Genomic DNA, 14,741 nt, shown 5'->3' on the forward strand with positions numbered 1-14,741 from the left:
GTAAAACCTTGCTAATCATTAATAACGATCTGTGCCTGGTAAGAATAAATTCCGTGGAGAACAAGGAAGAGGGTTCTAGGGAAGAATATCACCAAAGCAGAACACTGGTCAGCCACGAGAGAGAAAATCCAATCTGAGTCAAATAAAAGGTTCGCCGCATGTCCAATAAATCCTTTTCAATAACATTAAGACTTGTACAGTAGGCTATCGGCAGAGATAAATTCAGTTAGATATGAATAATAAGCCAGCAAGCATCTCTCTTGATATCACAAAAGGACAGGACAGTCGCTGGTCACATATTAAAGAGGGAGACTAAGAAAAACTGGTCCTATAAAAAGAGAGTTCAAAGTAAAAGCTGGTGGTTAACCTTTGAAATCAATTTTAGCAATTGTGTTCTCGGAATGGCTCCAGGCTGTGCCACTTCTAGGATTTCATTTTTTTATATACATCATTGAATTGAAACAAAAAAAAAGCAGCAATTCTCCCCCACTGCACCTCCGGATTCATTTGCAGCTCCCATTTAGTCTCCTAGCAATGCCAGACATTCAAAGGAGCACCCTGAGATGCTGTTCACATATAACCTGCTTTTCTTTTTCTCTTATCATCATCATAATCACCATCACTTACATCCCACCACTCTGCCAGATTGCTCAGGGTGGCATGCATGGCACGGTCTCCCATTTTAGAGTTAACTCTGTAAGGTGGGCTAACCCATGGTCACCAGCTGATCTTTAAGGCTGAGGGAAGTTTTAAGGACAGATCTCCCCAATCATAGTCTGGCAATCCAACCACTACATCACGCTGCCTGTATTGGAGAAAGGAGGGCTCTCACTCTTTATGTCAAAAGTGGCAGCTGCTACTTGGCAATGCTTCTTGTGATCTCATGCCTTCTCGTCATCCTTATAGATCCATCACTACTTATTTTATTTCTTCTTCTTCTTTGGTGATCACTTGTAGCTGAGTAAGATTGCCTTCCATAAACATGGTTTTAGCAGTGCATCTGTAAGTGACTGCGGAGGCCAATTCTGGATCCACACGTCCTTCCACAGTGGGGACATAGGTTTCCAGGCGGGAGTTGACCATGGTGAGGGTTTGCCAAGCGTGCCTTCCTCTTAGCACTTTTCTCCCTTGCGTCCTGAGTTTGAGTGACTTCAAAGTCCATGACACTTTTGGTAAAAACTGTTCTCCAATTGGAGCACTCGCAGGCCAATGTTTCCCAACTGTCTGTATTTATCTCAATTGTCTGTGTTTATACTACATTTTTTTAAGATTTGCCATGAGAGAGTCTTTGAACCTCTTTTGTTGACCACCAGCATTACGCTTTCCATTTTTAAGTTCGGAATAGATAAGTTGCTTGGGAAGACGATCATCAGGCATCTGCACAACATGACCAGTCCAATGAAGTTGATGTTGAAGAATCATTGCTTCAACACTGGTGATCTTTGCTTCTTCCAGTACACTGGCATTAGTTCGCCTGTCTTCCCAAGTGATGTCTCCCAAAACTTTTTGGAGACACCGTTGATGGAATCTTTCGAGGAGTTGGAGATGGCGTTTATAAGTGGTCCACGTTTCACAGGCATATAGTATTGCATTTCTCTCCCACCTTTCTTCCAAGCTGCTCAAGGTGGCAGCCCATAGTTCTCTTCCTCCCCATTTTATCCTCACAACAAGCCTGAGAAGTAGCTTAGGCTGAGAGTGAGCAACTGGCCTAACATCATCCATTGAGCTTCATGGTTGAGTGGGGATTTGAACCCTGGTCTTCTAGGTTCCTAGTCCAGCACTCTAACCACTGGATTCTACTTAGGAAGACCTGCCTAGGCCCAGAAGTGTTTAACAATCACCCAGTAGTGAATATCCCCTTTGGCGGCAAGGTACTCAATATGGTAGTGGTAACCAGACTTCAAGCATGCTTGGAGGAAACTGATTATGTGGGTCCAATTCAGTCTGGTTTCAGGCCCAGTCATGGCACTGAAACTACCTTGATTGCACTGGCTGATGACATTTGGGAGAGAAAGATGTGGCGAGTGCAACGTCACTCGCTGTCTTTGACCTCCCAGTGGCATTCTGGAAGGTGGAGGGTTGTGGTACCATATTACAGTGGTTCCACTTCTACGTCCAAGGTAATTTCCAGAAAGTTATTATGGGGACTATTGCTCAGCACCATGGGAGTTGTCCTCTGCTGTCTCGCCATGTTCCATTGTGTCCGCCATATCCAACAAATATATAATAATAAATAAATACTTCCTCTGATAAGGTGGTTTTGGTGTCCATTCTCAGAGCCTCAGTCTCAAATTACTTTCTTGTAATCTGGCTGTCACTAATATTGGTTGGGATTCCATCACAAACCATCAAATTAAATAGTTTGTTGGAAGGTCTTGTGCAGAAAATCCACTTCCCCCAAAGAGTGGCTTTTAGCAATAAGGAAGGTGACAAGAAAATGCACTGGAAATGGTGAGAGAGCACTTGTTTTCACACAACATCTTCTTTAACCTCCCTGGAAACAAATCGGAATGAATGCTCAGTAAACAGTTTGTTTGGAAGTGCCCTTGGATCTAGGAGTTTTGCAGTAGTAGTAGTAGTAGTGTTTTTATTTTTACTTTATTTTTTATGGGGGGGGATACAAACGTTGCATAAAACCCCTTTTCCCCAACCCAAAGGCATAGTTCAGGTGTAAACATTAATAGTAAATGTCATACAAGCACTGAAGTGGAGAGAGATTGAAAGTATTATTTATTTAGAAAAGACTTTAAGAAATTCATTCTGAAAGAGATAATATGGGGTAAAAGGTTTCCCTTGTAAGTGAGCAAGGACATTCTCCTGTTCCGAGGCTTTTTTTAAAATAATAATAACGGGTAGGGTTTTAAACAATGAGCCATGCGAGATTTTAAAATGCTGTATGTTTCACTTTGCCCTCTCCTGCCATCAACGCTTTTGTGATCAAGGCACTGATATTAAGCAGAGACTTATCTTTCTCTTTGCAGTGGTTCAGTGAATTGTCATTATGCTTAAGCATGATACAGGTTGGGACATTCAAAGATACCATCTGCAGTGATAATTATCAGGGCACATCTTAACATGTGAATTTCTCTGCAGTGTCAGACCCAGGCTGAAAGCCAAACAATTTGCTTTCAGCTGCTTCATTTGAATTATCTGCTGTACTGGGTGTTTTTTTAACCCATTGTTAAAAACCTCAGTTAATACAGGTAAGATATGAAAATAAAGAGCCCATCCTATTTCCAATTCAAGCAATGCAGTTTAATAGTACAGTGGTTTAGTTCTGTTCTTCTTCTGGTTTGGGGATGATAGCTTAATAGATATTATAACTGATGGGAGATACTGTTCTACAGTATCTCCTGAAGGAGCGTCTCCACCCCATTGTTCTGCCCGGACACTGAGGTCCAGCGCTGAGGGCCTTCTGGCGGTTCCCTCACTGCGAGAAGCCAAGTTACAGGGAACCAGGCAGAGGGCCTTCTTGGTAGTGGCAGCTGCCCTGTGGAACGCCCTCCCACCAGATGTCAAAGAGAAGAACAACTACCAGACTTTTAGAAAACATCTGAAGGCAGCCCTGCTTAGGGAAGCTTTTAATGTTTAACAGGCCACTGTATTTAAATATTTTTTTGGAAGCTGCCCAGAGTGGCTGGGGAAACCCAGCCAGATGGGTGGGGTATAAATAAATTATTATTATTATTATTATTATTATTATTATTATTATTATTATTATTATTATTTTATTTATTTTATTTTATTTTATTTTATTTTATTTTATTTTATTTTATTTTATTTTATTTTATTTTATTTTATTTTATTTTATTTTATGGATACTGTCCTGTAAGCACAGTTAGACAGATCCACGCACACATTCATGCACAAATACCACATGCTTCTAAATGCCGGTGCTGTCTCAATTCCTTGGGATACAGGAAGGTTACAAATATGAATGAATGAATGAATGAATACATAGTTTTCCTACAGCAAATGAACAAAACACCCTCCAAGTAAAGAGAGTTGCAAGTAATATCCAGAACTTGACACTTATTTGATTGCACGATGTCTTAAAAAAAAAAAATAGATTCCACAAGCAGAGCCAAATTTATTTATAGTAATAAAGCTGTTTTGCCCTTTGCTATTAGCATTCAGAAAAGGTGGACCAATTGCCTGAAGCTTTGGGAATATGTTTATTATAGTACAGCCAGGCACAGGCCTGAAATCTCTGAACTGTGAAATAAGATTTCAGTAACGAAGGGAAGAAGCTCTGGCTCTTACCAAATTGTCTCCTCTTTCTCATAGCTTTTGCTTATTTTTGTACTTCAGGCTTTGATCGTTAAATAGATGAAGAAGGAGGATGCTTGCTGGTATAATAAAGAAAATTTAATAGTAACAGCAGGTTGCAGACTCTTTGCCAGCACCAACAATGCACATCCATATAAGCGAATGACTTCATTTATTATAAATAGTCAGCTTCTGCATAGCTATGTGGAAAATTATCTCTGTCGTGGAAAGCTTTACCTGCTGATTTCTGCAGGTCAAGCTGTTGTTCAAGGCACAGGAAGAAGCCAGGCTGGGGTGGGGTAAGGTTTCTGGTCAGGTGTCAATCCTAATGAAATCGGGTCTGGTGAAAGATTTTTTGCATAGGAGTATTAATACTTACCGTAGAGACCAGGTTCTCAATCTCAGGGACTGGGTGGACACAGATGAGTGGTGGGAGGCACCAGCTGAGGAACCTCCAGGGGAACAAGGCTCAGAGCCAGGGGACTGGTGGTGGGACAACAATGAGTGGTCAGAGGGAGAAGATTGGGGAGGGAGGTGTTGGAAGCTGAAGACGCAACAGGGTTTAGTGACCATGAAGAAGGTGGGGTGGGGAACAGTCCAGAATCAGAGGCAGAAGCTGATTTAGGAGGGAGGCCAAGAGGCAGAGATGAGTCCGTCTGGTGAAGAGGCTCAGGTATCTTCCTCTCCTGCTGCGACTAGCTCCCCTCCTCCTTGGTCTCCCAGAACCAGGAGAGGCATGAAAAGGACAGAGAAGTTAGCTTCACCCAGATGCAGTCTCAGATTGGTTGGGGAAAATCCTGGAGTGGAGGGGACTTAGGCAGCTGTACGGAAGCAGGGACCTTCAGTCTCAGCAGCTGCTTCATGGGGGCAAGACCTACCGGAGGTGAGTTGCTGTGTTCATAAGGCCGGACACTTTCTGCTAATAAAGAGTTAACTCCAACATGCACAGTGTGATTTACTGCTGGTTCGCTCCTGTCGTCTATATGGCAGGGATGGGGAACCAGTGGCCCTCCAGGTGTTCTTGGGCTCCAGCTATCATCAGTATGGCCAGTGGCCAAGGATAAAGAAAGCAGGAGTTGATACAATTTGTTTTCCCATCCTTGCTACACAGTATTGCAGCTTCTCCCTTATGGGGATCAAGCTTGCAAACTTGGCATTATCATCACCAGGCTCTAACCAACTGAGCTATCCAGATGCATAGTACCTGGAGCTAGGCAAGTCATTTTGGCTCTTGAGGCAGAAAATCACACAAGCGCCCCTCTCTCCTTCCCTGACAGTCAATGTGCAATAATAATAAATATAATAAATAACTTTCCACCCTTCCATGATACACAAAATGGGCTGCCTGAGGTGGCTGCCTCACTCTGCCGAATGGTAAGACCGGCCCTGCCAACTGAGGTTAAAATAATTCTTGCCAAATAAACATGTTCATTGCTTTTTAATCAAGCTGATAGCCATTAAAACCAATTAAAACTTGCATCCACACTGGATATAATAATATGTACAGTATAATATAATTGCCCATCCTCAATATGGCCATAATGCCATAATTCCAAGATAAGAAATATGTTCAGTGTGTGCCTGCAAGATAGAGATCTATTTTCTTTTCTTTCTGTCTCTAATGCTGTTATCTGCCTCAGGCTCTTAGACAGGGCAGGCCGCATATTCCTGCCATCAAATCTAGCCAAATACAGTGATGCAGCTGAAATTTGAGATTAGTTTGAAAGTCAAATCTAATATGTCTGTAATTCTCATTGCATAAAGAGGCCTGACTTCAATCCAATAAACTTTAATATTTTCATAGCTAAAGCTCAGATGGATTGTAAGTTCATTTATATGGTCTGTGCCTGTGTGGTCAGCATAATGGGGGCACAAACTGCAAAGGAGGGGGCCCTGCAAATTATTGAAAAGAGCATAAAGTATCTGAGGTAGCCAACGTAACTGATAGAAATAACAATATAAGACAACCAGGACTTTTTTCAGCCGGAACTCACTGGAACTCAGTTCCTACACCTCTCAGGTGGGTACCATTGCTACTTTGGGGAGAACAAGGGAGGCATTTATGGTGAGTTCCGGCACCTCTTTTTCTGGAAAAAATAGCACTGACTACAATGATTGTACATAAAAGCACAAATGAAATGGGCACATACTGTGACATATGTGAAATAGAGTCACACAGCAGCCAAAGATAAACTGAAGCTTCATCTAGGAAGAGTTGCTTCCCATAATTTGACAGCCCTGTGGCACTTTCTATTGACTTTATCCCATTGACCTTAGCTGTGGTTTCTGTATGAAGCCACCTTTTTTATGCACAGCTCCTGGAAACAACATTACGTGACCACAAAGCACCACTTCCAGTGACATTTCTGACCCGGTTTTGAAAGCTTTGCGGCAAGAGAAGCTTCTATCTCAGAGAGACTCTTACCTTTAAAAAAAAAAAAGGAAAATATAGAAGAAAATGTTTTAGAGCTCTTTTACAGTAAATTTAACTACAAAGATACTCCAGACTCTCATCATAATGGAGAACTTTTGACCTTAGCAATTCTTAACATTAAATTTATAACTTGGTCATAATTCACATAATTGTGGATTATGGTGGGATCGGTTCACCCACCAAATCTAGACAAGTTTGCTGCAGATTTGGGGCGGGAGATAGAGAGAGAGACTAACCTTGTTTTACTAAGCTTCATTTCCTTGGCGTCTTTTCCTGAGTCATCTAGTCTTAATGTGAGAACTGCATTGCCTGCTGAGGTTCTGAAAGCAGCTACAGTGTCTGGGCCTTTTTCTGATAGAAAACAAATCTGGTGGGAACATGTGTCTCATAGGCCATGTATATGGATCTTGAATCAGAGGTGACACTATTCTGAAAAGTAGCCCTAATGTTGTTTTGGAACGTGCTTCCAGGCCATTAGTTCAAGACACAGATGTAATCCTTGAGTTGCCATAAAAAGTGTGTCAGTGCTTGATGTCCTGCTTTCCTTCAGAAGCTGAAATGTCATTGCCAGCAGCTGTAGGAGATGTCCTTGCAAACCCGAGAGCAGTGTCCCTCTGGTCCACTAAATCACAGAGGGCCAAGGCATCTGTTGTCTGAGCACTGACCTGAGGATGCTGCTTTGGAACTAATATCACCATAGAAATGATTGGCCCTCGTTTTCTGGCGATTGTTCTTTGAAAATGCCTGCAAAATGAAAGGTGCTACGGTAGTAAGGAAAGCAAGAGGACATATTTCAAGCAAAACAGCACCCTTCCCTTCCAAATATAGCCTGCAAGTTTATTTTGGGCAGTGCAGTTAACCTCAATTAAAAGAGCTCAGAACAACAAGCTTTTGAATTACCAAAGAAAGCACCATGACTGTAGGATTATCCTTCACTTAACTGAAATACGGAGGCAGTAGACGGCAATATGTCTTTTCAATGCGGTAGATAGGAATGTCTATGTAGTGCATTCTTACACAGGGGACAATAGTGTGGTGACAGAGAGGGGTTGCTAATTCTGCTAAACAAGGACCTGATTGCAGCTCTCACTGAAAGCAGAATAGGCCCCTTCCCACATTTCAACATCCTTAGCATTGGAATGAGACGTTTTCCAGGAGCAGCCAGGAACCCGCCCATGCGTGCAGAGATGCGACCTGAGTTTACGAATACAGTTTACCGCACACCTGCCTGTGCGCTTGTGTAAAGAAGCAGCTGGTGCAGCTTGCAGGTTCAGCAATGCGTTGATGGATAGATGGCAGAGTCTAATACATTCAGGGAACTATAACCTAAGCGCTCATGTCTAGTCAGATTGGGAATTGAAACCGTAATGGTTCCTGCGGCTGTAGCTTTCCAGACTGCACTGCACTGCACCAAGCAAGCGCTTGCTGTATGGAGCAATTTGTCTCCCGAGAAGGATAAAATATAGGGTGGTATTTACAGCAACCCCAAGCCGGCTTATAAAAATGTTTTATGGAGACCTGTCACCAAAGATAGTGCTACTGTACACAAAGCGCTCTGGGAGATTTCTTTCTTTTTTTCCCCTCTCTCTCTTCCTCTCCCATAGCTAGAAGGGATCGCTGAGAGCTTCGGCATTTGCAAAGTCTGAGGGGAGAGGAGGTGAACTGATCAATAATTAAGATAAAATACAGGGAAGGCTTCTGGCAATGATAGGCTGAGAATACTCTACTACAGCGTAAGCCCAATTGAACTCAGTGGGACTTACTTCTGGGCAAGCATGTGTAGGACTACGCTGAAAGTTCCTTGGAAAAGTGGTGCATTTTCTCTGCAGTCAGTAGGTGATATAATAACAAGAAGCTTGCACAGAGGTGGAAAAGGAGGGACCTCAAAAGGAACATCGTGCCTGAACTTTCAGAAAGTAGACATTATCAGCTTTCCTTGCCTTTAATAAAAATGTTCACGGGGGTGTGCATTTAAGCAGTGATGTCCTTTCAGCAGTCAAGCTTTCTTTCTCCATATAAAAGGCATAACTGGCATTTGATAGTGAAGAATGGCAGCAGCTGTCTTGCGAAAGTAAAGTAAGGCATCAGCTCTTCTCGCAGAAGCAAAAAAAAAGATGTCAATGGTAATAATCTGTTTGGATGGTTAGCATGCACACACACACACACACACACAAACAAACAAACATAATATGGTTATAATCTGGATATTTCTAGGCAAGGCACAGAGCAGTTCATGCAGTCAAAGGTGAAAAGCTGGGCATCCCTGTACCTAGTAAGCAAATGAATTTGGAGCCTCACTTGAGAGTATTTTTAATTAAGGTTCCTCTTAGGAGGAGGACATAGAACAATCCCAGTAAAATGAATGGAGGTGGTATTGCGGGGCAGGTAGGGTGAAAAATGAGTGGAAAATGAAATAAAAAGTGGTTTTTAGTCAGTATCTCTATTCCCCCCCCTCTTTTTTATTATTAAAGTTTTCTTGGTTTACAAAGGTATGCGTAATGTCTTTTTTCAAGTTACGTTTTCCATAGGTCAGTCTCATTTGTTGAGACATTATGGTTTTTCTTAGGAAGAAAAGGGGGGAAGAGGTGGAGGGGGGAGTGGTGGGTGGGGATGGTGTGGGGTCGGGAGGCGATGTTTCTATTTTACTTAATGTATGTGTGGGGTTTTGTGTCAGCGTCGCTTGTGCGGGTTCTCTTTACTATTCACTTGTGTTCCTTTGGTGGTGAGAAAAGTTGAACAAGAAGACGACAACGATGACAACACATAATGGCATTTATAAAGGAAGACATTTTGGGGAGATGGTACAACTCCTTGGAGTTTCTGACACTAGATGCCTTTCTCTTTACAGCTAAATATTGCAGGAAAGAGTAAATGCAGCTATTTGTAAGACATAGAGGGATAAAGCTATGTGTCTGATAGATGGTGCAACAGGCTGCAAATGGGTACGCAGCATCAATAGTAGTGCAGAAAACTTTGAAAAGTGCTATGTCTATATTTTATTTATGCTTGCTTCACATCTCCTGGCATCTTACAAAGCAGATGGATAGATGGTAGATAGATAGAGATAGATGATAGATAGATAGATATAAATAGATGATAGATAGATAGATAGATAGATGATAGATAGATGATAGATAGATAGATGATAGATGATAGATGATAGATAGATAGATAGATAGATAGATGATAGATAGATAGATAGATAGATGATGATAGATAGATAGATAGATAGATAGATAGATAGATAGATAGATAGATGATAGATGGATTAGATAGATGATAGATGATAGATAGATAGATAGATGATAGATAGATAGATAGATAGATAGATAGATAGATAGATAGATAGATGATAGATAGATAGATAGATGATAGATGATAGATGATAGATGGATTAGATAGATGATAGATGATAGATAGATAGATAGATAGATAGATAGATAGATAGATAGATAGATGATAGATGATAGAGAGATGATAGATAGATACCATATTGTTCGCTCTATAAGATGCACCAGACTGTAAGACGCACCTAGTTTTTGGAGGAGGAAAACAAGAAAAAAAATATTCTGAATCTCAGAAGCCAGAACAAGAGGGATCGCCGCGCAGCGAAAGCAGCAATCCTTCTTGCTGTTCTGGCTTCTGGGATAGCTGTGCAGCCTGCATTCGCTCCATAAGATGCACACACATTTCCCATTACTTTTTAGGAGGGAAAAAGTGAGTCTTATAGAGCAAAAAATATGGTAGATAGATGATAGAAAGGCAGGCAGATAGGCAGGCAGGCTGGCAGGCTGGCAGACAGATAGACAGACAGACAGACACACACACAGACAGGCATGCTGTAATACTGTTTCTTCCATCACTGACTGCTTCCCCCCCCCCCTTTCATTATTGCTATAACAGTATTAATTATTTTGTTTTCTTTTCATGCAGCTGGACAATCCAGATGAACAAGCCGCACAAATTAGGCGGGAGCTCGACGGACGTCTCCAAATGGCAGATCAGATCGCCAAGGTAACAACAACCCCAACAAAGTCTGCCACTGGGAGATGCTGGGGGTTGAGTCTAGGCCCTTTTGCCTGCAAAGCCTAGACTCTGATACTGAGCTGTGACGCTTCCCCCAGGGCACTGCCAAATCCTGAGCTGCTGAGCCAGTTTGGGGGAGGATCAGGAAAACCCTGTAAGGTGTGGTAGGGAGGGCTCACCAGCTGCTGTGTCACATCACTCTTCTGGGAGAGAGAGAAATCGGAACCTGCGTCCCAGCCTTCCCATCTGCAAGAACAAATATGATGTAGTGTTTTCCTTACAAGCCCAGATATATCCTTAGTGCTTTTGACAGCCCATGAAGCTAAATATATTACCAATTCCAGGCCCCTCCAGTTCATTACTGAGAAGCGCAGATGCACAACAAGTCCCTCCAGAGTAAACCACAAGTCCCTGTAGGATAAATGCCTCGCTCATTGTTTACGTACCAGCATTTGCCGGGCTTCTTTGAGGAATCTCAGAAGATGGGGCTTTTCCAGGGCGATTTCTCAGCAAAGCAATCGTGAGGCACCCAACTGAGCTTGTGTATTATGAATGGTTGTTGTGCTTCATTGTTTACCGCCAGCATTTTGGAGGAACACCATTCGCTTCCCCTGTTTGCCCTTGTATTGTGCGTTCTGCTTTTCAAAGTCATTATCACAGCAGGCAGGAATTCCAAAAAAAATATATTAAAGGCCACTTTAAAGATATGGACAAATGAGGTAGACCAAAGTGGATGCTTGCAAAAATTAACAGCGGAAACCATATATTTCTCCACCCCTGCTTAAAGTGGAAGGTTTGCCCTCTTTCTCCTTGAGTACAGTATTGCTCCATATTTATTAAGAAACTGCATAATGCCCAAAATGAGGTTAAATCCTAACTTTTCCTCCTTTTGGGTACACACTGATGGTAATTTGGTTTGTTTATCTTACTGTTTAACCATACTTTTATATGAATACTAATAAGATAACAGGGGAAAAATATGCACATTAATTAATCTTTAGAAACAGGAATACAATGTGGGCTTTCTGAAAGGGGTGCTGAAAAAATCTAATTAGATACAAGTTGTCACCTAAGTCAGGGACCTTTCCAATCCAGCAACTCTTCAGAACAATGAATGCTCAACTCCCAGGTTGAAGGTACTTGAAATATCCCTTTGTCTCAGGCTAGGAGCATCAGTCCTTGACATGACATATGTCATGGGCTTGGATGTGACAACCTCAAGTTCAAATTTCACAGGCTGACCTTGGGCAAATCATTATCAGTTTCACTGTTAAGCTTTTACTAGATATGGTTGTGGCTAAATTGATAAAAAGGAAAGGTTTCTGAAGCTTTGAACTTGGAATTGTTAATTTGCCTGGTAGAAAAGCTGTTTTTAATAGGAGGGTTTTGTTTTTAATGCTAAAGCATTTTACTAAGCCTTGAATTCTGCCTCCAGTGAATGTTGGCAGAGTATATTTCTCCAACTTGCCTAAACGCATTTTCCTAAGAGAACTATAGCTCTATTTTTTATTGCAAGGAGTCCTTTTTATGAACATATTTTTTATGCCATTGGTGTCTTTTATGTCTTAAGTCAGAAGACATCTCTCAAAGATCATCTACAGAAGTTTGATCTTTAAAACCCGTTCCAGAACTGAACTTTGTTCGTGAAGCTGCTGATTGCTGAAACTCACAGTACAAATTGTCAGAGGCAAAGACATGCTTGGAGAATGATACCCAAGTGATGCATTCAATCACACCAGCCTTCCCGAACCTGGTGCCCTTCAGATGGTGCCGGACTGTAAACTCCCATCATCTCTGGCCATTGGCCATGCTGGATGGGGCTGATGGGAACTGTACTCTGACAATAAATGGAGGGCCGAGTCGCCACAAGGACTATGCATATGCACTGGGCGCGTTTATGAGATTTGAGTCCTAGCAAATTTGTGGAGTTCTAATGCTCACTCTGTTTGCTCAGGACAGAGCATATTTCAAAGAGCATTCTGTGCCTACTTCAGTAGATATCACAGCACAGATGCCACATATGTGAATCATGGCACTCTGCTACAGATTCTGCTTCCCTGCAGAGCATCACAGGTTACATTTTAGAGTTAACTGAAAGTAATTAGCTTGCAAGGATGGTTTGATGTCAGCTTTTCCCACTGGGTATTTTGAATTCAGCTAGCTAGGTACTTCAGGAGAGCCAGTGTGGTGTAGTGGTTAGGAGCAGTGGACTCATAATCTGGTGAACCAGGTTCGCTTCCCCACTCCTCCACATGCAGCTGCTGGGTGACCTTGGGCCTAGTCACACTTCTCTGAAGTCTCTCAGCCCCGCTCACCTCACAGAGTGTTTGTTGTGGGGGAGGAAGGGAAAGGAGATTGTTAGCCGCTTTGAGACTCCTTAGAGTAGTAATAAAGTGGAATATCAAATCCAAACACTACTACTACTACTACTACTACTACTACTACTACTACTACTACTACTTCATTGTTATGTTGGTAACTAGGATAACACTGGTATTTTGCCTCTTAATGCATGCATGTGTGCAATGGTAGAGGCCTGACTGGAAAGCTCAAAGCCCACCACCACTACACGAGAGAAAGATTGAAGAAAAGGAAATATGAATTGGCTCTGCTCCGTAGCTTAACCAGTCATGACTAGGAGTGGCTAGGAGCTAGACGGTCTATATTTTAAAAGTGCCGACTTGCTGGCCAGCTTCCCTTTTGATTTTGTTTGGGGCTTCTCCAAAGTATGTAAAGACAATAAACAGGCAAGGGAACCACTGGCCCAGAGTGGTGCCCATCTGAGAGGTGCCAGAACTGCTCTCCGGCTGAAAAAAAAGGCACTGGTTGGGTCTATTATTTCAGTGTGTCTACTCTAAGAGAGGCTGCCATTGGATACAACCAATTATAGCCAATGGGAGAGAAGGAGAGCCTGACTCTTCCTGATGCACGTACTGAGGATGAACTGTGTTGATTAAATAGGAAGCCTCCCTGAATGGGGCATCCTCTGGTAGGCTATGTAGCAATCCTATGTGTTAGGTTCTATATATAACACTGTAAATGAAATCCACCAAAGGGCTACAGAAGTCATAGGAACATAGGAAGCTGTTGTACACCAAATCAGATTGATACCCCATCTAAGTGTGACTGGCAATAGCTCTCCAGGGTTTAAGACAGGCACTTTCCCCTTGTCTATCTGGATATGGTGGAGATTAAACCATTGGCATGCATGGTACTACTCAGCTACATTCTCTCCCCCATGGTTTATCATGTTTCATTTAATCACAGAATGAAAGACCGCGCTGCCCAGAAAAGTGAAAGGGATGGATAGGTCACCAGATTTGAAATTCTCTGCTACTTGTTGCTAATGAAGAGTTCCCATAGCTGGACCTGATTTACTTGTTTGAGCAATGCTTACGAAAGTGCTTTACAAGGCTAATAAGCATCAAAGGTCTATTTAAAAAAAGAAGGCTTGGGACAATGATCTGATCATAAAACTTTTTAGCTGAAAGCAGATGAGTGTAATAGTTTGCTAGCCAGTGCTTCCTGCCTCAAAATGTCATAAAGGGACATGAATTCATATCAGCTGCTGAAAAGTTCCCAGAGATAAAGGACATTTGTTTGCTGAGCAGCCTTTTAATGAGAAACTCCTTCTGTGGCATTCCTGATATGGCACTTTCTCATGGTGCCCAATGGAGACATTTTGGTTACATGCTGCCCATTGTCTCTTCATTAAAGGCTAAATTCACTGGCAACAAGTAATGAATCTTCAGGCCCAGGGCAAGGATGCAAAAGTCAAATACTTATTAATATAAAGTGTGTTAATAACTCATGGCGAAAATTGGGCAGGACATAAAATGAAGTGGTAGTGCAGGCTGAGAGGTGAGTGGAATGACTTGTGCAACTGGTTTCAATACATATTAATATGCTGACCAATTTGTAAACTCCATGTGACAACAGGATGCGGGTGGCGCTGTGGTCTAAATCACTGAGCCTCTTGGGCTTGCCGATCAGAAGGTTGGCGGTTCAAATC

At 42.1% G+C, this 14,741-nt stretch overlaps 1 protein-coding gene across 24 annotated transcripts in view; it reads left to right on the plus strand.

The window, feature by feature from the left end:
* The window catches only part of CADPS (calcium dependent secretion activator), a 337,672-nt gene that overhangs the window by 103,733 nt on the left and 219,198 nt on the right, over nt 1-14,741 (plus strand). For all 24 annotated transcript variants that reach the window (XM_077925069.1, XM_077925070.1, XM_077925077.1 and 21 more), the window contains exon 4: nt 10,637-10,717. In XM_077925069.1, coding sequence (XP_077781195.1) covers nt 10,637-10,717 — 81 coding nt within the window. The remainder of the gene's footprint in view (nt 1-10,636; nt 10,718-14,741) is intronic.

The sequence above is a fragment of the Podarcis muralis genome, chromosome 2 (genome assembly GCF_964188315.1).
Source record: "Podarcis muralis chromosome 2, rPodMur119.hap1.1, whole genome shotgun sequence".
Classification (NCBI taxonomy): domain Eukaryota; kingdom Metazoa; phylum Chordata; class Lepidosauria; order Squamata; family Lacertidae; genus Podarcis; species Podarcis muralis.